General features: G+C 36.3%; 1 protein-coding gene across 7 annotated transcripts in view; it reads right to left on the bottom strand.

Moving 5' to 3' along the window:
- Positions 1-3,159: 3,159 nt before the first annotated feature.
- Positions 3,160-25,142, bottom strand: part of PRKDC (protein kinase, DNA-activated, catalytic polypeptide) — a 191,844-nt gene continuing 169,861 nt past the window's right edge. For 2 of the 7 annotated variants that reach the window (XM_025049079.1, XM_025049082.1), the window contains 12 exons: positions 20,255-20,342; positions 20,011-20,154; positions 13,471-13,675; positions 12,441-12,508; positions 10,345-10,565; positions 9,963-10,055; positions 7,699-7,788; positions 7,427-7,498; positions 7,150-7,351; positions 6,386-6,574; positions 5,736-5,872; positions 3,463-5,132 (listed from right to left, as the gene is read on the bottom strand). In XM_025049079.1, coding sequence (XP_024904847.1) covers positions 4,928-5,132; positions 5,736-5,872; positions 6,386-6,574; positions 7,150-7,351; positions 7,427-7,498; positions 7,699-7,788; positions 9,963-10,055; positions 10,345-10,565; positions 12,441-12,508; positions 13,471-13,675; positions 20,011-20,154; positions 20,255-20,342 — 1,714 coding nt within the window. In that variant the 3' untranslated portion in view covers positions 3,463-4,927. Of the gene's footprint in view, positions 3,315-3,462; positions 5,133-5,735; positions 5,873-6,385; positions 6,575-7,149; positions 7,352-7,426; positions 7,499-7,698; positions 7,789-9,962; positions 10,056-10,344; positions 10,566-12,440; positions 12,509-13,470; positions 13,676-20,010; positions 20,155-20,254; positions 20,343-25,142 lie in introns of those variants that run through there. The other 5 variants (XM_015592731.2, XM_006905155.3, XM_025049081.1 and 2 more) reach the window with 4 other exon arrangements.

The raw sequence follows: 25,142 nt of genomic DNA, 5'->3' as shown, positions 1-25,142 counted from the left end.
CTATGATTTTATCATGTTGAGTGTGGACCGTGTGCAGAAAATGTTAGGTAGCGACATACAGTGATTATTACATTGCCCTTGTCCTAAAGGAATTTATGACAGACTTAGTTTTAGTTTAATAGAGTACCTAAATTAATATTCATAAGGATTCCTGCAGGTGTACTTCACTGAGTTTAAATGTGAACCTTCCTCAGTTATGTTTGGGTTTAAAAAAAATGTTTCATATACAACCTGAATGTCAAAATCTGTTTAAGATATAAATATTACCATTCATATTATATTTGCAAAACTTAAAAAACAGCTGTACTGATTATAAGTAAAAATAAATAAGTCCAATATTACAGTGCTTTTTAATTTACTTATGTTTTACTAAAGCTTTACCAACTCTTTCAAGCCTGTCTTACCTCCTTGGCAAACATTGCTGTATCTCTATAAGATGTGGTGTGAGATGAGGAAAATGGATCTGTCCTACATCTGGGAGAAAACTGTGCCTTTGAACTCTTACATTTCTGATAATGTAGGTGGCTCCTACCTCTAAAAAGTGCTTAATAACTGGAGTCTGGTCAAAATGGCATAGATGATTGAGGCTTTGTACATCTCCTCTTATAACCACATCATAGTTGTGATGGAAACATGAAGCAAACAGCAAGCAGAGTCGCCTGGTATCTAGATGAACAGAAGCCCTACAACTAAGGAGAGAAATAAGAAATCACCCTGCAAAGGTGGAGAAAGGGGACGAAGACATGAGCCTGCCAGGTCCCCAGTGTCTGAGTGGGACTGAGGCTACAGCAGCTGCAGATATTCCTCTTAAAGGGGTCATGTCTGTGAGTGAACTTTCACTGAGATGGACTCGCTTACTCTGGATATCAACTCTGGGTCAGCTGCATGGGGGGTCACCAGGGACTTACAGGGGGTCACTGAGCTGTTGGAGCGAGGGCCAGAGGCAAGGCTTTCTCATGAGCAGAAGTGCCAGGGTATCCATGTTCCTCTGTTGAGCTCAACCCCTCAAAGTGCCGCCACTGCTGAGACGTCATCAAACTGGATAACAGAGGTCGCTTTGCCCAGAGGATTCTCTGAAACTCCACCTGTCCCAACTGGCAGCCCCACCTAAGCCACGTGCCCTTGGTGAATCCTGTGCCACAGTGCTGAGCAGCTCTAAGCCCCACACTGGTAGCAGCTGGCTTCAATTTCTGCCGTGGCTTCTTGAGGCAACTATAAGCACAGCATCTGTAGATTGCTTGCTGAATTTAAACAGGTGGCCCCTCTCAGGACTGTGCCACTGGATACCTACTACACAAATCCACGCGAATAAGACCAGGAGACATAGGAGCTTTGCTTAGTACATAGAAACACACAGAAAGGCAGCCAAAATGGGAAGACAGCCAAGCAGATCCCAGAACAGTGCTCCAGGAAAAAGAGAATCAAGCAATTTAACAGATGCATAGTTCAAAACACTGGTTATAAAGATGCTCAATGAATTTATGGGAAGTTTAGATGAATTCAGTGAGAACTTCAACAAAGATAAAAAACATAAAAATGGAAATGAAAATTATAAAAGGGAACCAGTCAGAAATGAAGAATACATTATCTAAAATGAAGAGTATATTAGAGGGAATCAACAGAGTGGATGAAGTGGAGAATCGAATCACCGATATAGAGGATGGGGAAGCCAAAGACACCCGATCAGAATGGCAATAAAAAATAATCCAAAAATATGATAATAATTTAAGGAGCCTATGAGACAAAATTAAATGTGACGACATCCACATCATAGGGGTGCCTGAAGGAGAACAGGGAGACCAAGAAGTTGAAAACCTATTTGAAGAAAATATGGAAAACTCCCCTAACCTAGTGAAGGAAATAGACATACAACCCCAGGAAGCTCAGAGAGTGCCAAAAACCAGGAACCCAAAGAGACCCACACCAAGACACATCATAATTAAAATGCCAAAGATTAAATACAATGAGAGAATCTTAAAAGCGAGAATGTTAAAAGCATCAAGAGAAAAGCAGTTAGTTACCTACAAGGGAGCATCTATAGGACTGGCAGTTGATTTCTTAAAATAAACTTTTCAGGACAGAAGGGCTTGGCACAAAATATTCAATGTGATGAAAACCCAGGAACTACAACCAAGATTATTTTACCCAGCAAAGCTATCATTTAGAGTTGAAGGACAGATAAAGAGCTTCCCAGACAAAAATAAGCTAATGGAATTTATTACCGCCAAGCCAGTATTACAGGAAATGTTGGATGGGCTTCTCTAAGAAGAAAAAACATGCATCAAAAATATGGTAATAAGTACATTCCTATCAAGAAGTACTTCAAATGGGAAAGAATTAAGTGCTACGACCAAAAAACAGAGTGGCTGAATGGATAAGAAAACAAGACCCCTAACATGTTGCCTATAAGAGACTCACTTTAGATTTAAGACACACAGGAAGGGGATGGAAAAAGATATTGCCTTGATGGACCTAGATGGTATTGCGCTGAATGAAGTAAGTCAGATAAAGAAAGACAAATCCTACATGATTTCACGTATATGTGGAATCTAAAGAACAAAATAAACAACAACAAAAAAAAACAAAAACAAACTCAGAGATACAGAGAATATTTTGAGGGCTACGAGATGGGAGGGGACTTGGGGTTACGGTAAAAAAGGGAAAAGGGATTAAGAAGTACAAATGAATAGTTAAAAAATAGTTATGGAGAGATACAGTGTAGCATAAGGAAAAAAGTCAACAATGTTGTAATAAATATGTAAGGGGGAAGAGAGGTACTAGATGTAGTGGCGTGATCACTTTGTGAGTTATATAGATCTCCAATCACTAGGCTGCACAACTGAAACTAATAAATTATTGTATGTCAACTGTAGTTGAAAAAACTCATTGAACTGTACAATGTAAATATGAGCAACTAATTATTATATTTCAATAAACTGTAAAAAATGCTTAATAACTTAAAATGCTTAATAAAAATATTTAATAATACTCATATTTACTTATAAGTATAATCAGTAGAGATTCTTCTTTTATTTTCTGGTTTCCAAACCAAGTATCTTTTAAAAATTAAACATATTGGGATGACATTGGTTAATAATATAAGTTTGAAGTGTACAATTCTATAACATATCATTGCATTGTGTGCTCACCAAAGTCTAGTTTCCATTTGTCAGCATATATTTGATCGACCCCTCTTACCTTATTTATCTTCCCTGCAATCCTTCTGTTGTCTATGAGACAAACCAAATATCTTTATTCAGCAAGAATCACAGGGTTGAAGTTTGGACCACAGGTATGAGTCACACACGCAGTCCCTAAGGGTGTAATAGGACATTTACCATCCTGAGCAGTTGTGCAAATGTCATGAATTTTGTATACTGTAACTGTTTCTTCTGTTGCACTCTCATGGATTCTGATGGAATTTTCAAGCAGAACAGCTTAGAAAGTGGACTCATACAGTCATCTGGTAACAATGAACTTTTATTTACATAAAAAGTAGTCATTAAAAAACGGGTTCGCATAATATGGGGAACTAGTTAATAAATATATCCCCTATTATCAGGTCTCAAGTGAAATTATGGTTAATTGTTATAGAAAACATATTATAATCAACTCAATTCCAAAGTAGGCTTGTTTTGATTGCTTTTATGCTATAGCAAAACAAATCTTTACTAGATCATGTGTATACTGGGTTTTCACATAGATGATCACTTATTTTTCTTTAAAGATGAAATTTCTTTGGTTGACAAGATACCATTTGCTGAGAAGGTTTATTTTTAACGCCATAATGCATTCAAGGTTTATTTTTAACGCCATAATGCATTCAACCTGTAATTATGAGAATAAATTTTTCAAGTAATATAACAAAATATTTCATAAGATTAACATTTTGCTTTTGAAACTGCGTAAGAGCTATACACTAGTTTGGGAAAAGGACTTTAACATTCCATATTAAGCTTGTTTCTCAAAATCATATGAGTTTCCAAATGTACGTATTTGAAGAAGACAATAAAAAGCTCAAAGCCAATCTGAAAACAGTTCCAGATGTGTGGAGGGTTAGAGGAAGAGCAGAGGTTCTGTTAATGGAGAGGAAGACATTTTTGTATTTTGTAATTTGATATTGCTGTTCTAGAATGCATCTTTTCTATCCAAATGAGAAATTCACTTCAAAAAGGATTTATTTGATTTTCCTAAAATTGAAATGCTTAGTGCTGTTTCTATCATCATACCTGGAATTTCTGAAGTTATCCAAGTTTATCTATCTTCCTGTTGTGGATCAGAGTAGCAAACGTGAGTGTTAAGACCAAGTTTTTTTTTTAATTTCTCCTAAATACTTTCTCTTCTAGAGAATAATTCTATCATAAAATGTTGAAACTAGAAGAGAATAAAATGAAAGAAAACCAAAAATATCCTAAAATATCAAATGCAGTCATTTCTAAATATAATAAGCCATAACCATAGCTTTATCTATTGTTATTATTCCTGTACTGCTAATATAATGTAACAACCTATCAGTTATACTGTTGGCTTTACTCTCACAGTCTTAGTGATAAAGTCTTCTGGGTGTTATTTCCAATGTGCCATGATTACCAATGAGAACGCTGAATGGAATGTTCACATTTATACCATTTATTAAGACAGCTGGTTTACCTAAGTCATAGCACTTATAATATGCTATAATCTTTATAGTTGTATAAGCCTGGATATATATTTTTCTATTATAATCCTAACCTAATCTTTGATTAAAACCTAATCATTCATTCATATTAACATTCACTTATTCATCATGATCTTGATTAAACTTCTGCTACAAGACTATCACTAAATAGACTTCTCTTTAATGCTTCAGGAAATTCAGCTCATTGAAAGTTTAGGAAATTCTTTAAACACTTTCATGTTTTTTTTTATCTGTTGACTCACACAGATCTCACATCCAGGGCTCCCATCCTATCCAAGTTCTGCCAAGGATGTTGGGGTCTGTCGCCTGGTCAATTAAGCACTTCACTTGTGCCTCTTCTGAAAGTCCACTCTCTGGTTCTTGGGCACGAATGTTGTGATCTTTGTTTCCTCGTGTTACAGCTATATAATCTTCGAAGGCGGGGGACTTCTCATGGCCCAGAAGTAACTCATCACTGGAAAAATAATTAAACAAATATAAAAACACAAACTATTCATTACTTTTCCTTTGTTGCCTACATTCCTAGTTCCTAGTTATCAAACATTCCCTCTCATCACTTACAGAATATTTTCTGTTGCTCATAACCTTAAAGTCTAGAGATTCAATTTGTAGAAAAACAGAACATGAATAACGTTGCTCTTAATGTTTATCTACAAGTTTTTATGCAGATACATGCTTTCATTTCTCTTGGATGAGTACAACTGTTGGGTCAAATGGTAATTCTATTTAACTTTTTGCAGAACTGCCAGACTGTTTTCCACAGCAGCTGCACCATTTTACATTCATACCAGCAACATGTAAAGACTCCAATTTCTCCACATCTTTACCAACACTTGTTATAGTTTATTTTTTTAATTAGTAGGTGTGAAGTGGTATCTCATTTGCATTTCTCTGATGACTAATAATTTCAAGCATTCATTTGTAAAATGAGGATAATAGTGCTAACACCACAGGCTAAATGTAAAGTTCTCAGCACTTTATACAGCATTTAGTAATTCTTCGGTAAATGGTAGCATCTGGCGTTCTGTTTGTTTTTTTCCACAAATAATAATCTTACCAAGTAATAACTGCTGGATTGGCACCCCCTAACTTTCTCTTAGCATAATATATTTTCTGCCGGGGATACCAATTTTTTTCGGTTACATTTATTTCTTGAATCCATGATCCTTTTTTCAGCATTTTCTGTTCAAAATTCTAAAGGAAAAGAACATGATTTTTTCCCGCTTACTGTAACAGTAAATATGATCACATTCAAACAGGTTAAACAAGTAATGATCTTAAATAAATATATCTAGGACTGGGGAGAGCTCAACAGCTTTCTATACAAATTCTAATGGTAAATGAGATTTAAGAAAGTGCTATCTGTCTTTATGATCAAGGAAGACCTATTGTGGAACAGAGGTCTTTATTTTAAAATAAAAGTTGTCTCCAAGAGAAATCGAGCCCACCATCACCAATGGGTCCATATTCCTCTTATAGTTAGAAATATACTCAGTTGAAATACCAGTTTTCTCCAAATAAAGGTTATATTTCTTATTTGGTTTTCAGGCTAAATCACCCCAATGTTAATTTCAAGAAATGTTGTACAAAGTAATGTAAATATTTTAATAAACACAATTTGATGCATTTCCATCATATAAAAGTAGATGCCAGATCAATCACTGGCACATAGTATTAAAAGTGGAAAGTGCATATAAACAACCCTACTTTCCAGTCGAAGGAAGGTTCCTTTACAAATATGTCCATGGTGGTAGTAAGCAGGTCAGGGTGTGAGCGGAAGGCTCTCAGCGCATGTACCATGACACTGTACATAACACCTGTTTCTTTCATCGGTAACAGCAGATTGATAAATTGGCGAGTTAGACGAAAAGGCATCAATTCAGGGACAGGCAGAAACTAAACAAAAAAATACATGTAAGAAACAGAATATATGAAGTAGAAAGCTCAAAGTAACAAGCACAAATAAAACATCATCTCACAGTTATTATTCGCATTTAGTGAGAATATGAACTGTTCCTGAAATCAGTTATACAGATATGAATTTACTGTGCCTTGCCATGCAGACACCTATGTGCATAGGACCACACACACAGCCTGCAGAGATTTAGAAGTGCAATTTAAAACATTTGGAGTTTAATGTCAGAGAAATATTTGTATCATATCCTGTATATGACATTTCGACAGCGGGGCTTCATAAAACTTCTTTACGGTCCTCCTTTTTCATTGGACATATTTCATTCTTAGCTCTGATTATATAACTTATTGTCATACTTTCCATTATCTGTCCGAACCAAGTCAAAATGAAGTTGAAATTATCCCTTTCTGTAATGATGACAAATTTAACGACCATGATAAAACTGACCTAACTGAAGTGTCACTTGTTCCTTAAAATTACCCACTTCCAGAGGGTGTTACAAAGTCCTATAACAATTCTAAGCTAGCCAAGAATAACGACAGCAAGAAAAGCATACCTGAGTAGCTGATCCAAATGCATGTCCAAAGTCAATTCCAATCATTCCGCCTGTCTCCATGCTTATCATGAAATTGTTCAGATGTCTGTCTCCAATGCCCAGAATCCAGTGGCTAATGCACATCAGAGCATGAGAATTCACAAAGTGGGAGCGAAGTGCCAGAAAGGCCTCAGGGCCCATGCTCATCTTCAGAAATGCCCGCCTGGGGGAGGGAGGCACAAATGCTATGGTCTCTGCTATGCCAGCAGCTGGCTGATGAAGTCAGAAGTATACTTACTTTAAGAGATCGGCTGGCACTTTACTTTCTCTTTTTCTGAAAGATGTGACTGTTTCAGTACGACTAGCTCCCCTATGATTTAAAAGGAAACGTCTGATTAGAATAAACTTCTTGTGACTGGAAATTTAAAATTCTTTGTTTACACTGAAGCTCAAATATCAAAGAACTAGATTTTAATGATCTCTCTGAGGCAAAACTTTCTAAGAAAAGTATATATGCAACTTTGAAAAGCATGAACTAGTTACTAAAAAGGAAAATATAAACAAACTTACTTATACATTAGCATGTAAGCATTAACATCATATTTTCCAGACATCTTTGTCAGCCAGTCTCTATATTCAAACAGTGGTGCTTTGGGATCACTAACAAATAGGAAAAGGAATCAGCATTAGGAAGATATTTAGCATTATATAATTTCATTGGCAAAGACCATTCAAATTCACTGAAGAGTAGTGAAGAGGCAGGGAAAAATAAATATGACTTTTAATTATATTTAATTATTAACACTGAACCCATGTTACTCTGGATGAATTTCAATATATCGTCACTAATTCTTAATTACCACTAAAGAAATCAACACTATATCCTATGTAAAAAATTAGGCACAGAACAATCAGATACAATAATTTTTCCACTTTACATAGAGAGGAACAAGATGACCTGAACAGAAGTGTTTATGATCCAGGCATATGGCTCTGAAAATCTGGTTCTAGAAAAGAACCTTAAGAGGATGACAGCACTACATACAACTTATTTAAAGTAGGCAAGAAATGTTAAACCATATTACTACCACAAAAAAAAGAACACAAATTATTTGTTGAAGACAAAGTCTGCTTTTGTCATTATTTAAAACACTGCCATATCCTTTTTTAAAACCATTTCCAGTATGCAGAGACATACGAAATCCATATTAAGAACAATAAAGTATTTTCTCAGATCACGATGGATTTGAATTGAATTTAAAAAGCTGTTTTCAATAATGCTTCATAGGAAAAAGATGGTATCTGGAAACAATGTTATATTTGTATGTGTAGCTACTTTTGAATTTGTATTAAAGCTTTAACAAGTTTTCTTAAAAAAAAAAAAGCTAACGATAGAACAATTTCAGAGCATATTACTTAGTCGTTCAGTCACTTCAGGCAAATCTTTTCTGAGTTGCTACAAGTTAATTTGAAAAACAGACCACTCCATTTTCACCTAAATTCTCTCCTTTCAAACGGGATGAACATTTTTAGTTTGGAAAACTGCAACATATAAATTAAGAAAAAAAAATAGCAATGATTTTTAGTAATGGGGGCTAGAAGTGCCTTGTTTTAAAAGGTAGTGGGAGGTAATTCACATATAATTCTATATTTGAAAAGCACCTTAGACTCTACTGATACCTATGTTTATCTTATGCATTTTACATTACTATCCCATCTTACGAACTGGAGTGGGGTGGGGCATGGGAATCAAAGGAAAGGCAAGTCACTTCTCCCAAATCCCCTTGTGAGTCAGGACCATTGTGAGTTAGCACCAGAGTGAGCTCTGGAATATCTGATCCCAGGAAGTTCTATTCATCAGTTTCCTTGTCTTCCAGAGAAGGCAGAAACAATTCTACTCCAAGTACTCAAATGACTGGAATTAAAAGTTGGTAAACGCTGCCCTATTTAGTAACTATTACCCACAAATGAGAGTTTGATAGAATACAATTAATTTTACAGAAACCATTCCTGACTGATGAGAATATTGCTTCTTATGTAAATATTTTCAGGAAAGAATGAGGAAGAGAAATAGGCCTTGAAGCTATTTGTTATTATTTCCTCTCCTTTTTAGAGCTTGTCATCAAAACTTGTCAACTCCTCCTTCAAAATGTCTTTTAATCTTGTCCTTATTCTTTACAGAAACAAAAAATAAATAAATCTCCTGCTTAAAAATATATGTTCACTGTAGAAAATTTGAAAATGTAAAAGGATAAAGAAATATAAAAAGCACCTATATCATGACCTAAAATTAATCACTAGTAATCCTAGTTATACTACTCAGATGCTGGGTGACCTAGGACAAGAGAGCCTAGGACAAGAGGCTCTCTGGGCCTCAACTTCCTCACCTGTTCAGAGGTGATAATACTTGCCTTATAGATTCTTCTAAGAAACAAATGACATCATACACACACATTAAGAACTGAGAATAGTACCTAGCACACAGAAAATGTTTAATGAAATGGTTATCTGCTAATCTTATTGTTTTATTTCCTTCAAGATTTTCCCTTTTTTTCAAAGTTAATGCTTTCTTTATTGTGGTAAAATATATGTAACTACTGTTGAGAATCCTCTACTCCATTTAGTTTATTTACCTAGCCAGAGGCAGATTATAAACTAGACAAGGGTTTGGCTGAGAGCGCCAATTAAAAGGGGCTGTAAAATGCCACTGGAAACATGAGGTGGAAGAAACTGAATCTGAAACTACTCTACTCAGAGATGTTATGTCTGGGTAGCAGCAGGCTGGCTGGGTGGGCCATGGCAGAGCTGGAGAAAATATTTAGACTCTACATTACCTTGTATAAGCTGCTTTCTCCTTTTGTGACATATTACTCAAAAGAAGTTCCTTTAAGGTAAAAGTATTTTCAATCCATTCAATTAATCCTAATCTGAAAAGAATAAAAACCTTATGAATACAAATTCAAACTGCTCTTTACTTAGAAAAAAAATTTCTGTAGACTCAAAATAGATTTCATGTTAATTCTTCACATTAAGACGAAAATCATGGGTTCAGAAGTGTTTATTAGTTCAGTTTAGCTCTCTGTGAAATCTTAAAACACTAAACTGTCAAGTAACCTTCGACCTCATCTCAACAAAATTAAACAAGGATTTGGGCTAGTGCTGAAATTTTCATTCATATAAATCTACTCCAGAATGATGATGCCCATGTGGTCATACCTAGAGGTCATGGGTATAACCTGGTATGTCTTCAAATGCATGTTTCTCTGACTACAGGCGGCATCTTGGGAAAGGATGACGTTCATGACCTCGAAGAGCTGCTCAATGCGTTGGTCCTGCCGCAGATCTTCACCCCCCTTCACAAGGAAAGGGTACTCTCTTTCATCATGGCCTCGGATGATGATGCGTTTCGGTTTTCTGAGAGATGCCATTACTTTTACCTTTAAAAATTAAGAAAATATTTTTAGGTGCGGCCTAAGAAATAGAGAGAATAGCCCATCATATCAAATGGCCCATCATATAATTAACAAAAGGGGAAAAGTAAGGCCGGTTGGCACATATTCCTCAAAGATACTTCTCTTTGAAGACAGTCAGGTGATAGAGAAAAAAAAAAAACAGAACCTAGGGACAATGAAATACTTCTGCTACCTGTTCATGCCATACTGTTGTGCCCATGGAATATTCTTGGTTATAAATAATTGCTTACAAATGTGGATGTCTTTAGCAATAAGCAACATACAACATCAACTTTCTATACTTACTTAATTTTACACGTATTTTATGGATACACACATACAGTTTACTCTTCAAGTTTACTATATCCTTAAATATGATTGATGTTATCTTTTACTAGGTATACAAGAAGAGACTCAAAATGGATTAAAGATTTAAATATAAGACCCGAAACCATAAAACTTTTAGAAGAAAACATAGGCAGTAAACTCTCTGATATTACTAACAGGAATTTCTTTTCAGATATATCTCCTCAGGCAAGGGAAACAAAAGAAAATATAAACAAATGGGACTACATCAAACTAAAAAGTTTTTGTAAGCAAAGGAAACCATCGACAAAACAAATAGACAACCGACTGAAAGAAGATATATGCTAATGATACATCTGATAAGGGGTTAATATCCAAAATTTATAAAGAACTTCTACAACTCAACAGCAAAAAAATCAAACAATCCAATTAAAAAATGAGCAGAAGACCTGAATAGATACTTCTCCAAAGAGGAAATACGGATGGCTAACAGACATATGAAAGGATGCTCAAGGTTGCTAATCATCAGAGAAATGCAAATTAAAACCACAATGAGATATCACCACACACCTGTCAGAATGGCTATCATCAATAAATCAAAAAACAGCAAGTGTTGGGAGGATGCAGAGAAAAGGGAACCCTCATACATTGTTGGTGGGATTGCAAATTGGTACAGCCACTATGGAAAACAGTATGGAGATTTCTCAAAATATTAAAAATGAATATACCTTTTGACCCAGCAATTGCACTTCTGGGTATTTATCCAAAGAAAACCAAAACAATAATTTGTAAATATCTATGTACTCTAATATTCATGGCAGCACAATTTACAGTAGCCAAGATGTGGAAGCAATCTAAATGCCCATCAACAGACGATTAGATAAAGAAATTATGGTTCATATATACAATGGAATATTATATTACTCAGCCAATAAAAAAAATTAAATTCTACCATTTGCAACGACATAGATGGACCTAGAGGTTATTATGCTGAGTGAAATAAGTCAGACAGAGAAAGGTAAATACCAGATAATTTCACTTATATGTGGAATTTAAGGAACAAAAAGAACTAATCAAAAACAGACTCACAAATATAGTCGACAATTTGGTGACAGACAGAGGGGAGGGGGTTTGGGGAGTGGGAGAATGGGGCGAAGGATTAAAGAAGTACAAATTAGTAGTTGATAGCTGGGCACGAGGATGGGGAGCACGGCACAGGGAATGCAGTTAGTATTAATATGATGGCTAAGCAGAGGGCCGGGAGAGGGAGGGAGCAACTGGGGGGATTGTTTTACGAACAATATAGATGTCTAACCAATGTACTGTATACCTGAAACTAATTTAAATAAATAAATTTACTTTAAAAACATGATTGGTATTAAAACACTGGAAACATATTAAGAAATTCAGTAAATAAGAGGATCAGAACACTACATAAATTTGAGACCAACATGGGAAGTTAAGTGTCTTTTCTTTAGTAAAGACCAATATTCTCTATGTGAAGAACTAAATGCCGCATACTAACAATCCTAACTAGGGTGATTTGGCACCTACCCGCTCATCAAACCCAGCGATTCGCGCATGGTATTCCGGCACTGGCTTTCCTTTGCCATCATACTGACCTAAGACAAAACAAAGAAACTTTATTTAGATATAGCTTGTTATAGAACTCTGTATTTTAAAACATAACTACTCATCAAATAAAAAAAAGCTAACATTTTTAAATTTTTTACTAAAAGTTTTCATTTAAAGAGAACAGACTTTTAAAAAAATGTTACTTCTCGATTTGACTAATGGGAGTTACTTTCCTATTCTAATGGAGTAGAACAAATTCCAAATAGGAAAAATAATGCATTGAGCCAGAACACTATATTATTTCAAGGAGATTCAACCTGCAAATTAAGAGGCTTGTGTTTTCTTTTGTTGTTGAAACTGCCTTATGCAATGCACAGCTGTTAATAATAGCAAAAGTGTTTCTCCATGTATGTTTTTTATATCCACAGGAATGAGGATATGAATAACCATATTAAAATATTTTTTGTCTGACAAATTCCAGAGTGAAGAACACGGAACGTACAAAGATTGCCTTTGAAAAATCATGCTGTGTTCACTTCTGTTCACAATTCACTAAGTGTCTTCCAACCTCAATGTCAAAATTCTTTTTCCCTAAGGTAAGTCATTCATCATTATTGGGTCACTTTAAATGGGTTCAACATGTTCAAATCCCTGGAAGTGATGTGCATCTTTACCTATACCATATTTCTGAGGAAAAGTTATTCAGGAGCAAAGTATGAGTATGTTTAGAGGAAATTACGGGTTACCATTATTAGATAGAAATTTGAACATTTGTTATAGAAATTTGAACATTTGTTATAATCAGGAATATAAGGAAACGCTAATTAGACATTAGATAAAGTGTACTGATTCACAGTAATTATAAATTTTCCTAATGATGAAAAATGTGGTAAAATTTTAAATAAAAAAACAACAAAATAATTGTCAGGACCCTGATTTATTTTAGAAAGTTCTTGCTACAGCATTATTCTACTTAAAGTAGATTTGTTACTCCTAAAGGTTAACTCACCAGGAATCTCCAGCTCATTTCTCAAGAATTCTACTTTGAAGTTACTCATCCAAGGTGAGCATTCTTTCAGATTCCCAGGTGGCTTTGAGTCTTTGCACATTTTTGAAAGTAGTGAGCTGGTAATGTCATTGAAGTCGCGGAGCTTCATTGTAGGTAGTTTAGAACCTCCTCTCCCAAAATGTTTATCGAATTCTTTTCCAAAAGCCTGAAATTAATAGTAATTTACCTGAAATATTAATGTTTAAAAGGTGGATTTGAACTTTGAAAAATGTTTATTATAAATACCCAATTACATAGGGTTTTTTTTTGTGCTTTCACAATTTATAGTTTTGCTTTCATTGACTGTTTTAATATTCTAAAACAGGGGTCCCCAACCCCCAGGGCCATGTACTGCATGGGTTGTTAGGAACCAGAGTGGTGGGTGAGCGAGCGAAGCTTCATCTGGGGAGTAGCCACTCCCCAGCGCTAACATCACCACCTCAGCTCCACCTCAGGTCATCAGACAATAGATTCTCATAGGAGAACGAACCCTGTTGGGAACTGCACATGTGAGGGATCAATGTGTATACCTGATGAGAATGTAATGCCTGGTGATCTGAGGTGGAGCTGAGGCTAGCACTGGGGAGTGGCTGCAAATACAAATTAACATCAACAGAGAGGTTTGTCTGTACAGAGACCATAATAAATCAATTGCTTGCAGACTTATAACAAAATCCTATCGGTGAATGGCAAGTGACAATTAAGCTGCCTCAGGTGGCAGCTTTATAGTAGGCACGTGAGTTGATGAACTTCAATTTTACAGCTCTATCTGGTAGCAGGCTTTAAGTCAGAATCTGACACTTATATCAATCCACACATAGCCCACTCATAATTTTATTTACCACCTCTGTATGTGCCTCTTTCCCACACTGTGCACTTGTCTCAGTCACCGTTTTGGTAAGCGCACAAGCTAACTCTAGCCAAAATGAGTAAAAAACAAAGGTCAATGGAGAGTTTCTTTGGAAAGGGAGAAAGAACCAATGATGAGACAGCAGAAAACTTTAAGGATGCCAACAAAAAGAAAGCTACATTTGAAAGAAAATACCAAAGTCCTACTTAAATTATAGTTCATTACAACAGATGATTCACATTCTCCAAGCCCACTTTGTATAATACGTGGCGACTGGCTATCCAACGAAGCCATGAACGCTTCAAAACTGCTTCGCCACAAGGAGACCAAGCACCCTGCATTAAAAGACAAGCCTTTGGAGTTTTTCAAAAGAAAAAAAAAATGTGAACACGAAGAACGAGCAATTATTGAAGGCCACCACTTCATCAAACGTGTCTGCACGGAGAGCATCATTCTTAGCGGCTAACCGCATTGCTAAAGCAAAGAAGCCCCTTACTATTGGTGAAGAGTTGATCCTGCCTGCTGTAAAGGACACTTGTCGTGAAATTTTAGGAGAAGCTGCAGTTCAAAAGGTGGCACATGTTCCTCTTTCAGCTAGCACCATAACTAGATGAACTGATGAAACAGCAGAAGATATTGAAGCACAACTGTTAGAGGGGATTCATGAGTCACTATGGCACGCAATCCAGGCTGATGAGTCTACTGATGTTGACGACAAGGCAACAGTGCTTGTTTTGTGTGATATGTTTTTCAGGAGGATGTGCATGAAGATACATTATGTGCACTTCTGCTGCCAACCGACACCACAGCTACAGAACTATTCAAGTCTTTGAATGATTACATATCAGGAAAACTGAATTGGTCATTTTTTGTCAGATGGAGAAACTGCCATGACTGGACAGCTTTCTGGTTTCACTACTCGGATCAAACAAGTCGCTTCTGAATGTGAGTCTACACACTGTGTCATCCACAGAGAAATGCTGGCTACCCAAAAAATGTCACCTGAACTTAACGTTTTGCAGGATGTGATTAAGATGATCAACCACTTTAAAATACATGCCCTTAACTCATGTCTGCGCAGCTCTGTGAGGAGATGGACGCAGAGCACACACGTCTCCTCTTATACACAGAAGTGAGATGGCTTTCCAAAGGTAGATCACTGGCCAGAGGTTTTGAGTTACGAGAGCTGCCCCAGAGATTTCTTTTAGAAAAACAGTTACCAGTGCCAGCACATTTTAGTGACACAGAATGGTTCACAAAACTTGCTTACTCAACAACTGTGTTCAAGTTGGCAGATAAAGTGGCTGCATTCAAAGCCAAACTGGAATTATGAGAGCAATGAGTAAACATTGGGATTTTTGACATGTTTCAAACATTAGCAGAGATTCTGAAAGAGATTGAGCCAAGGCCTTCTTTGTCCCAGCTGCTGCATGTTCACCTATCTCAGCTTTCAAAAGAATCTGAGCATTACTTCCCAACCACAAAAGACCTCTGAACTGGGGAGGAATGGATCCAAGACCCATTTATGAATAAGCCAGGTGAATCAACTTTGTGCTATAAGAGGTTCAACTGCTTGAGCTTGCATATGACGGTAGCCTTAAAAGTATGAGACAACTTCAAGTCTCCATACATTCTGTACTAAAGTCAAGGTGGAATATCCTGAGATTAACACAAAAGCACTAAAAAGACTGCTTTCATTTCCAATACCCTATCTTTGTGAAGCAGTTTTCTGCAGTGACAGCAACCAAAACGAGATTACAGAGTAGATTAGACATAAGCAACACACTTCGGGTGTCACTGTCTCCCATTACCCTCAGATGAGACTGTCTAATTGCAGGAAAACAAGCTCAGGGCTCCCACTGATTCTGCGTTATGGTGAGTTGTATAATTATTTCATTACATATTACAATGTCATATGAAGTACACACTAAGTATAATGCACTTAAATTATCCTAAAACCATCCCCACTCCCACTGGTCCATGAAAAAAATGTCCTCCATGAAACTGGTTCCTGGTGCCAAAAAGGTTGGGGACTGCTGCTTTAAAACACTGAAGCCTGTCTTTTGTTTGTGTTCCCTAGAAAACATAGAAAAGGTATAGTTGGTAGTGGCTTCTAGCCATAAATTCTAATAAGGACTTTTAAAACTTGAGAAAGTCATTTAAACTCTTTGAGCCTATTTTCTAATTACTGATCTATATCATTATGATAACAGAAGTAATTAGGAACAAAGCACAAAATAAATGGATTAATTCAATTAAAATGCACAGTCCATAATTATCATAGCTGAAGAGAAAAATATAAGAATGCTACTTTCTTTAATAAGTGTCTTTCAAGTCATCATTTGGATCATAAACCAGTACAAACATTAAATAATTTATGTTTCGAAGAGCAATTAGAAGTATTTTATCTTGGAACATATAAATATTTCTTTGTATTCGTCTCTATTCAAATATTTAATATAATCTTAATATCAAAATAAAAGACAAAAAACAAAACCTAAGAGTATTAACAGTGACTTAATAGTCATCAATATTTACCTGATTGTTTTTAATTAGAAATGTTTTTACCAAATTTAGAACTAACCCCACAACATAAATCTGGTATAAATAAAATATATGCTCTAATTTAAAATAATCTACTACAGGAAAACTTACATAAATAAAACAAATTTATTCTTCGCTCTATAAATGGATTAAAAGTATTGAAATAATCTGCAAACTCTTAGAATACATGAAGATTGACTTTTCTCTTTCCCAAACATAACCAGCACCAACAATATATCTGAATGGTATAATGCCCTTAAAGATCCTCTAAAGTGAATTCTGAGACAAGTCTGTTTAGGTACATTATTTTAATTAATGAAAATATGTTGATTTGTACCAATTAGAAAGTTCTAGATTGATTTTCCATGGTACTAGAAAGTAACCTCAACACTTTAAGTATCGTGCCTGGTGAGAACAATGGAAGTAGGTTTTGACAGTGTTCCTTGGTTAGGGTTGGAGGCAAATGTGCTCAGCAGCAACGAGGAAGAATAGTGGGTCTACACTAACAGCTTTTCTGGGCAGAGTCTTATGGTATTCAGAATGAAGGGACAGGAAGCGGCCATGAGTTCAAAGTAACGACATGCTGTCTTTTCCGGGGGCTGTGTAGAATTATTCAATATGAGGAAATGAACAGGACTGCTGCAGACATTCTCACACTAGTTAAGGAGACAGGTAGGAAGTAAACTATAGCGAAACACCCACTCCTCAGTCTGGGGTAAGGTCCGGAGCCTACTGGAGAGCAGAGAAAGGCTGCAGAAAAGAGGTACTGCTGAAATTAAATCTTTTCCCAGATGACAGATTGGTCCTACTAAGTTGGAAGACCTGGTTTTAGATTCTATTGACATTGGGCAAGCCATCTGTTTTTCAGCTCTAGCTTCTTTCTTTAGAACAAGGTTTGGCAAACTACAGCCCACAGCCAAATCCTGCCTACTGCCTGTTTTAATAAATCAAATTTATTGGAATCTTTCAGCCATGACTTTCAGTCACCACATACTGTAGAGGGCTGCTTTTGCAATATGATGGCAGATGTGACTACTTGTGACAAGAGACTGATATGGCCTGCAAAGCTGAAAATCTGGGTCTTTACAGAAAAAGTATATCTAAAAGTTTCTTAAACTACTTACTGGTTTAGGAAAAAAAAAAAACTACAAATACTTTTCCAAATATAATATTCTAGAATTTTATTAATGCTATTGTATTAGTTTTAAGTACATTTACAGTATGTGTATTTCCTGTTGTGAGACCCTTGCATATGCAATGTGCAGCAGTACTATGAGACAGATTTGATACGATGTGGAGCCTAATATATGTCATAAAATGAACAGCAGTGGTTTTTGGTTTTATCTTCACTTTTAGGATATATCTCTGGTCATGTTCAGGCAACGACAGTTCTATGTATTACTACATTTATTCATACTTTAACTAAAACTATCCTAAGAAAAAATGACCAACAAAATCCATCTCTACTTATTAAAACCTTTCATTCATCTAATTAAAGATGAATGTTTCACACAGGCACTATGCTAGGTAGTGGAAAGAAAAAGTGAGTAAGACAAAATCCCTGCCCACAAGTCTAATTTGGGAGGCATAAAATTAAAGGAAGAGGTAAAAAATAAAAATGATTTTCCAACTCTGAGGAGTTCCCCACAAGAATTTGTACACTGATGTTCACAGGAACACTAGTCATAAGAGCTAAGAAGTGGAAACACTGCAAATGTCCATCAGCTGATGAAAAAGTAAACAAAATGTGGCATATCCATACAATGGAATAATATTCAGCAGTAAACAGAATGAAAAACTGACACATTACAACATGGATAAACTCTGAAAACATTATGCTGAGTGAAAAAAGCCAGGTCACATATTGTATGACTCCATTTATAGGAAATGTCTGGAACAGGTAAATCTATAGAGACAGAAAGTAGTTTAGTGTCTGGTGCTGACAGGAGAGGGGAATGAGGAGTTACTGCTAACAGGCATGGGGTTTCTTTTTTGTAGTGATAAAAATGTTCTAAAATTGATGTGGGGATGTTTGCACAACTCTGTGAATATAATAAAAAGTAGAGCATTGTACGCTTTAAATTGATGGATTGCAGGGTATGTGAATTATATCTTAATAAGCAAAAATTTAAAAAAATAAAATAAAAACCTCTTCTGCACTAGAGACTATGGAACTGGAGAACTCTAGCAACATGAGTACCACGACTTCTCTTTTATGCTCTTAAATTGCCTGAGGTTTAATGAATGAAGGTAGTTTGACCAAAATTGGAAAAAAAAATCAGTGTGATGAATGCTAAGAGAGGGGCACAAAAGTGCCTTAGGCAGCAGAGAGGAAGGAACATCTAATTCTTTTTGAGGACAGTAAGGAGAAGGTTCAGGGAAGGCTCTAAAAGAGAAATGATGCATAAGCCACATCTCTAATAAGTTCTCCAGATGGACAAGGGAGAAAAGATAAACTCATAAGGAGCAAAAGGCACAAAGGTCTGGTGGTGTAAAATCTGAACACTTCAAGGCTCATTTCAATCTCCACTTGCTCCAAGAGGCTTTTCCAGATTCCCTCCAAACTGAGGTGTGTTCTTTTGCTTTCAACTCTAGAGCAACTTTAAAAACAGATCTCACATCTACCACTTTTGTCTTATGCCATAATTCTTTATATAGAGCATTCGTCAGACAATCCCTTTGAATTCAGGAACTGGGTCTGTCCTCTTCTTGTATAACCTGTGGCACTCAGGAGTGTGTGCCTTGAAAAAAAGATAAGTGCTCACGAATAGTAAACCTATATTAAATACAAATATTTCCTTGATTCAATGTTCAAATCATTCTGATAACTAAAAAATATTAAATTACATGTGACCTTCATATCTAAGCATCTGAGCATAAAGAACACAATGTAATAAAATACCCCAAGGTTTTACCTATTGCCCTGCTTGCCACTATTTGACCTAAAAGTATGCCATCAATATCTTACAGAAAGCATCAGATCTAAAGAAAGTTTACGAATTCAATGGATATTTTAAAACTGGAATTGTTAACAAAACAGCAAAATATAAGTACTGATCTTCACAATAATTCTGTTATCATAAAGGTAAGCTGCCGTTCACCCATACCTGAATAAACTTCCTTCTAAAAGCTCCAAGGCCTGGGGCCTTAGGGTCTCCCAAGGCTGCATACATTCTTTCATACATCTTTTCAATATTTTTTTTATTGATAGGGTTTTTTGCTAATTCCGCTTTGATATCGTCAGTCCAATCCTATTGCAAAAAACAAAACAAAAAAACAGAAAAATCAAGCTAGATTATAAGTTGGTTATATCTAAAGCCTAGGTTTATGTGTTAGAAAATGTAATATTACCTTAAAGAGCATTTCAGGATTAGAAAGCTGTTCTAGGGCATTAATAAAATCTTGAATCACTCCTCCTTGATCCAACTTAATTTTAATCCTACAAAAAAATTACCAAGTTTAGGTAATCAAAACATCTTCCATAGATCAAGCCCTATAATTTATAATCATTTATGTTTATATATAATAACCAGTTACATAGTCTAGGGAAGGAGCAATTTAAAAATTATATGCAATTCTGGGAAAATATGGCGGAGTGAGAGACGTCCTCGGATCTCTCCCCTTGAAACAACAATCAGCTGAACATCTAAAACTCAACAAAAAACACCCAAACTGCACATCAGAACGTCTGAGCCTGGGATCTGCGCATAAGAGCTACCACAGGTCAGAACCCCAGGTGTCGAGAGCTGGACAGGGAGTAATAAAGAAGCTGCCTCTGGCAGCCCCCGGAGCTCCCTGCAGGAGGAGGCGGAAGGGTGAAGGTGCAGCGGCTTCCCTGATCAGCCCTGCCTGGAAGTGCCAGGACTTTTCTACGCAGTTGGCAGCAGGGCTCAGTTATCAGGGCAGAAATCAGAGAGCGGAACTGGACAGCAGAGAAACAGCAGTTGATTTCTACCGGCCCCAGCTGAAAAACCAAAGCTGAGCTGCAGCCCCAGCTGAAAAACCAAAGCTGAGCTGCAGCCCTCAACCCAGAGTGCCTCCCGCCCATACCCTCTGAGGCCGATCACCACGGAGCATCAGGGGAATCTGAGCAAAAGCCGCAGAGACTGAAACTACCTCTCTCAGCCTCTGGAACGCCCTGCAGGAGAAGAAAGAGGAGAGAAAGCACGGCAACTTCCTTGAACAGCCCTGCCTAGAAGCGCAGGGATTTTTCTAAACAGCTGGCAGCAAGGCTCAGTCATCAGGACAGAAAACAGAGAAGTTGGACGGGACCACAGAGAAACAACAGTTGATTTCTACCGGCCCCAGTTGCAAAACTGAGGCTGAGCCGCAGCCCCTAACTCCCAACCCAGAGGGCGCCTCCCCCCATAGTCTCTGAGACTGAGCACCGCAGAGCCCAAGGGGAATTGAGCAAACGCTACCAAAACTGTTGCTAACACTGACAGGGACGGAAAATGAGAGTAGCAAGTGTGATTAAAATCTACAAGAAAATAAAATACATTAGGCTTTATATAAAGCAGGGATCCAAGAGTTTTAGACGCCACCTACTGGAAACCAAAAGAAAAGCGCTTTCTTTACAGCGGGCTAAGGAGACACCTTTATAAATCTTTCTGGAAAAACAACAGAATACACTGCCATTAATGCCCAGGCACAGAAATAGTCCATTAAAACACCATGAACAACCAAGGTGACAAGGCGTCTCTGAAATAAAGAGAAAAATCTCCAGAAAATGAGCTTACAAACATAGAAATGTGTGACTTGAGTGAGAGAATTCAAGATGGTACTTCTGAAAAAACTCAGTGAGTTCCAAAACAAGTCATATCGACAATTTCAGAAACTGCAAAAACAGCTAGATGAGCAGAGCAAGGAGACTAAAACCCTCAAAAAGAACCAGATAGAACTTATGGAGATAAAAAACACAATGCAAGAGCTGAAAAATGAAATAGTAAGCTAGAGAAATAGAGTCGACCAAATGGAGGAAAGGATCAGTGATATCGAAGACAGAAATCTAAAAATAAATCAGAACGAAGAAGAGAGAAGCCGAAGAATGAAAAATAATAACAGAGAAATTCAAAAACTAGCTGATACCACCAGGAGAGGAAACATAAGAATAATGGGCATTATCAAAGACAAGGAAAAGGAGCAGGGACTAGAAAGCATTTTCAGACAAACAGTGGACAAGAATTTCCCAAATCTAAGGAATGAGCTGGAACTTGGAATTCAAGAAGTCAAAGAACATCCAATTATCTCAACCCAAAAAGGCCTTCACCAAGACATACTGTCTTAAAGTTATAAAAAACCAATGACAAAGATAGATTTCTCAGGGCAGCCAGGGAAAAGAAAATGGCAACGTATAAATGAAAACCCATTAGGTTATCATGGGACTTCTCAGCACAAACCTTACAAGCCACAAAGGAATGGAATCAAATATTTAAACTAGTAAGTGAAAGGAAATATGACATTCTTCTCTAGTGCACATGGAACATTCTCAAGAATCAACCACATACTGGGACAAAGAAATAGCCTCAATAAATGTAAGAGGGTTGAAATCATATCAACCGTATTCTCTGATCATAATACTTTGAAACTAGAGAACAATTGCAAAAAGAAATCAGGAAGAACCACGAATACATGGAGAATAACTGGGTCAGAGAAGAATAACTGGGTCAGAGAAGAAATATAAACAGAGATCAAGAGATACATACAAACAAATGATAATGATAGTACAACATATCAAAACTTTTGGGACAAGGCAAAAGCGGTAGTAAGAGGAAAATTCATATCATTACAGGCCTATCTCCAAGGACAATCCCAAATAAACAACCTAATGATCATCTTAAAAAATTAGGAAAGGAAGAACAAATGAGGCCTAAAGTCAGCAGAAGGAAGGAAATAATCAAAATTAGAGCAGAAATAAATGGAATTGAAAACAAAGAAAAAACATTAGAAAACATAAATACAACAAAGAGCTGGTTCTTTGAGAAGGTTCATAAAATTGACAAACCTCTGGCTAGGCAAAACTCACAAAAGTCAACCAAAATAAAGAAACAAAAACACAAGTACAAGGAAGCAATGGAAACACTGAGCTACCAGAAAGCAAAAGATAAAATGGCTATAAGACCTCATATTTCAATGATCACCCTAAATGTAAATGGACTGAAACTCACCAATGAAATTACTATAAAAAATTATGTAACACCAAATTTAATAACCTAGAAGAAATGGACCAGTACTTAGAAAACTACAATCTTCCTAGACTGAATCAAGAAGATCTGGAAAATCTAAATAGACTGATTAGCAGTATGGAAATTGAAACAATCATCAAAAACCTACCAAAAAGTAAAGTCCAGGACCAGATGGCTAGACCAGTGAATTCTACCAAACATTCAAATAAGATTGAATATCTATTGTCCTCAAACTCTTCCAAAAATCAAAAAGGAGGCAATACTTCCAAACTCATTTTATGAGGCCTATATTACTCAGATACCAAAACCTGGTAAAGATGACGCAAAAAAAGAAAACTACAGACCAAAATCTCTCATGAACACAGATGCAAAAATTCTAAATAAGATACTAGAGAACCAAATACAGCAACATATTAAAAAGATTATAATTATACATCATGATCAAGTGGGCTTCATCCCAGGGGTACAGGTATAGTTCAACATATGCAAACTGATTAATGTGATACATCACATAAACAAATTAAAAAATAAGAATCATATGATCATATCAATAGATGCAGAAAAAGCCTGCGACAAGATATAGCATCCATTTATGATCAAAACACTTAACAAAATTGGTATAGAAGGAAAGTACCTTAATATAATAAAGGTCATATATGACAACCCCTCAGGCAACATTATACTTAATGGTGAAAAACTAAAAATGTTCCCTCGAAGATCAGGAAGAAGGCCAGGCTGTCCACTATTGCCACTGTTATTTAATATAACATCAGAGATCCTAGTGAGTGCAATCAGGTAAGAGAAAGATATAACACAAATACAGTAAAGTCTCTGGATACAAAATCAACGTTCAAAAATCCATAGCGTTCCTATACTTTAATAATGAAGTGTCAGAAAAGAAGTGGTAAAAAACAATTCCTTTGCAAATTGCAAGAAAAAGAATAAAATACCTAGAAATAAATTTAACAAAACATGTGAAGGACCTATCTAATGAAAACGACAAGACCCTAGCAAAAGAATTGAAGAAGATACAAAGAAATGGAAAGATATTCCGTGTTCTTGGATTGGAAGAATCAACATAGTTAAAATGACCACATTACGTAAAGCATTATACAGATTTAATGCAATCCCCATCAAAATCTCACTGGCATTTTTTAAAGCAATAGAACAAAAAATAATCAGACTTGTATGGAAGCACAAAAGACCCTAAATTGTCAAAGGCATCCTGGGCAAAAAGAACGAGGCTGCAGGCATCACTCTGCCTGACTTCAAATTATACTACAAAGCAACAGTAATGAAAACGGCATAGTATTGGCAGCAAAACAGACACATGGACCAGCGGGAAAGAATCGAGAGTCCAGAAGTAAACACATATTGGTTCGGGCTAATAATTTTCAACAAAAAAGCCAAAAACATACAGTGGAGAAAGGAAAGCCTCTCCAATAAATAGTGCTGGGAAAACTGAAAGGCTACCTGTAAAAGAATGAAACTAGACTATTGTCTATCACCACACACCAAAATTAACTCAAAATAGATTAAGGACCTGACTATAAGACCTGAAATAATAAAATGCATAGAAGAAAACACAAGAACGAAACTCAAGTACCTTGGACTTAAAGAGGATTTTAGGAATTCGACCTCAAAGGCAAGGAAAGTAAAAGCAAAAATAAATGTATGGGACCACATCAAACTAAAAAGCTTCTGCTCAGCAAAGATAAAGTGAAAGATAAAGTGAAAACCATCTCAATGGAAAAATATACTTGTCAACAAGATAAAGTGAAAACCATCTCAATGGAAAAATATATTTGTAAGCAACGCCTCCGATAAGGACCTAATATACAAAATATACAAAGAACTCATACGACTCAATAACAAAAAACCAAACGATCCAATCAAAAAATGTGCAGAGGACTTGAACAGACATTTCTCCCTAGAGCACATACAAATGGCCAACAAATATATGAAAAGGTGCTCAACATCACTAGTTATTAGGGAAATGCAAATCAAAACCACAATGAGATACCATCTCACACCTGTTAGAATAGCTATAATCA

Source organism: Pteropus alecto, unplaced genomic scaffold (assembly GCF_000325575.1).
Source record: "Pteropus alecto unplaced genomic scaffold, ASM32557v1 scaffold201, whole genome shotgun sequence".
NCBI classification, from domain to species: Eukaryota; Metazoa; Chordata; class Mammalia; order Chiroptera; family Pteropodidae; genus Pteropus; species Pteropus alecto.
The sequence above is the reverse complement of the archived record's forward strand: the minus strand, read 5'-3'. Positions and strand labels throughout refer to the sequence as shown.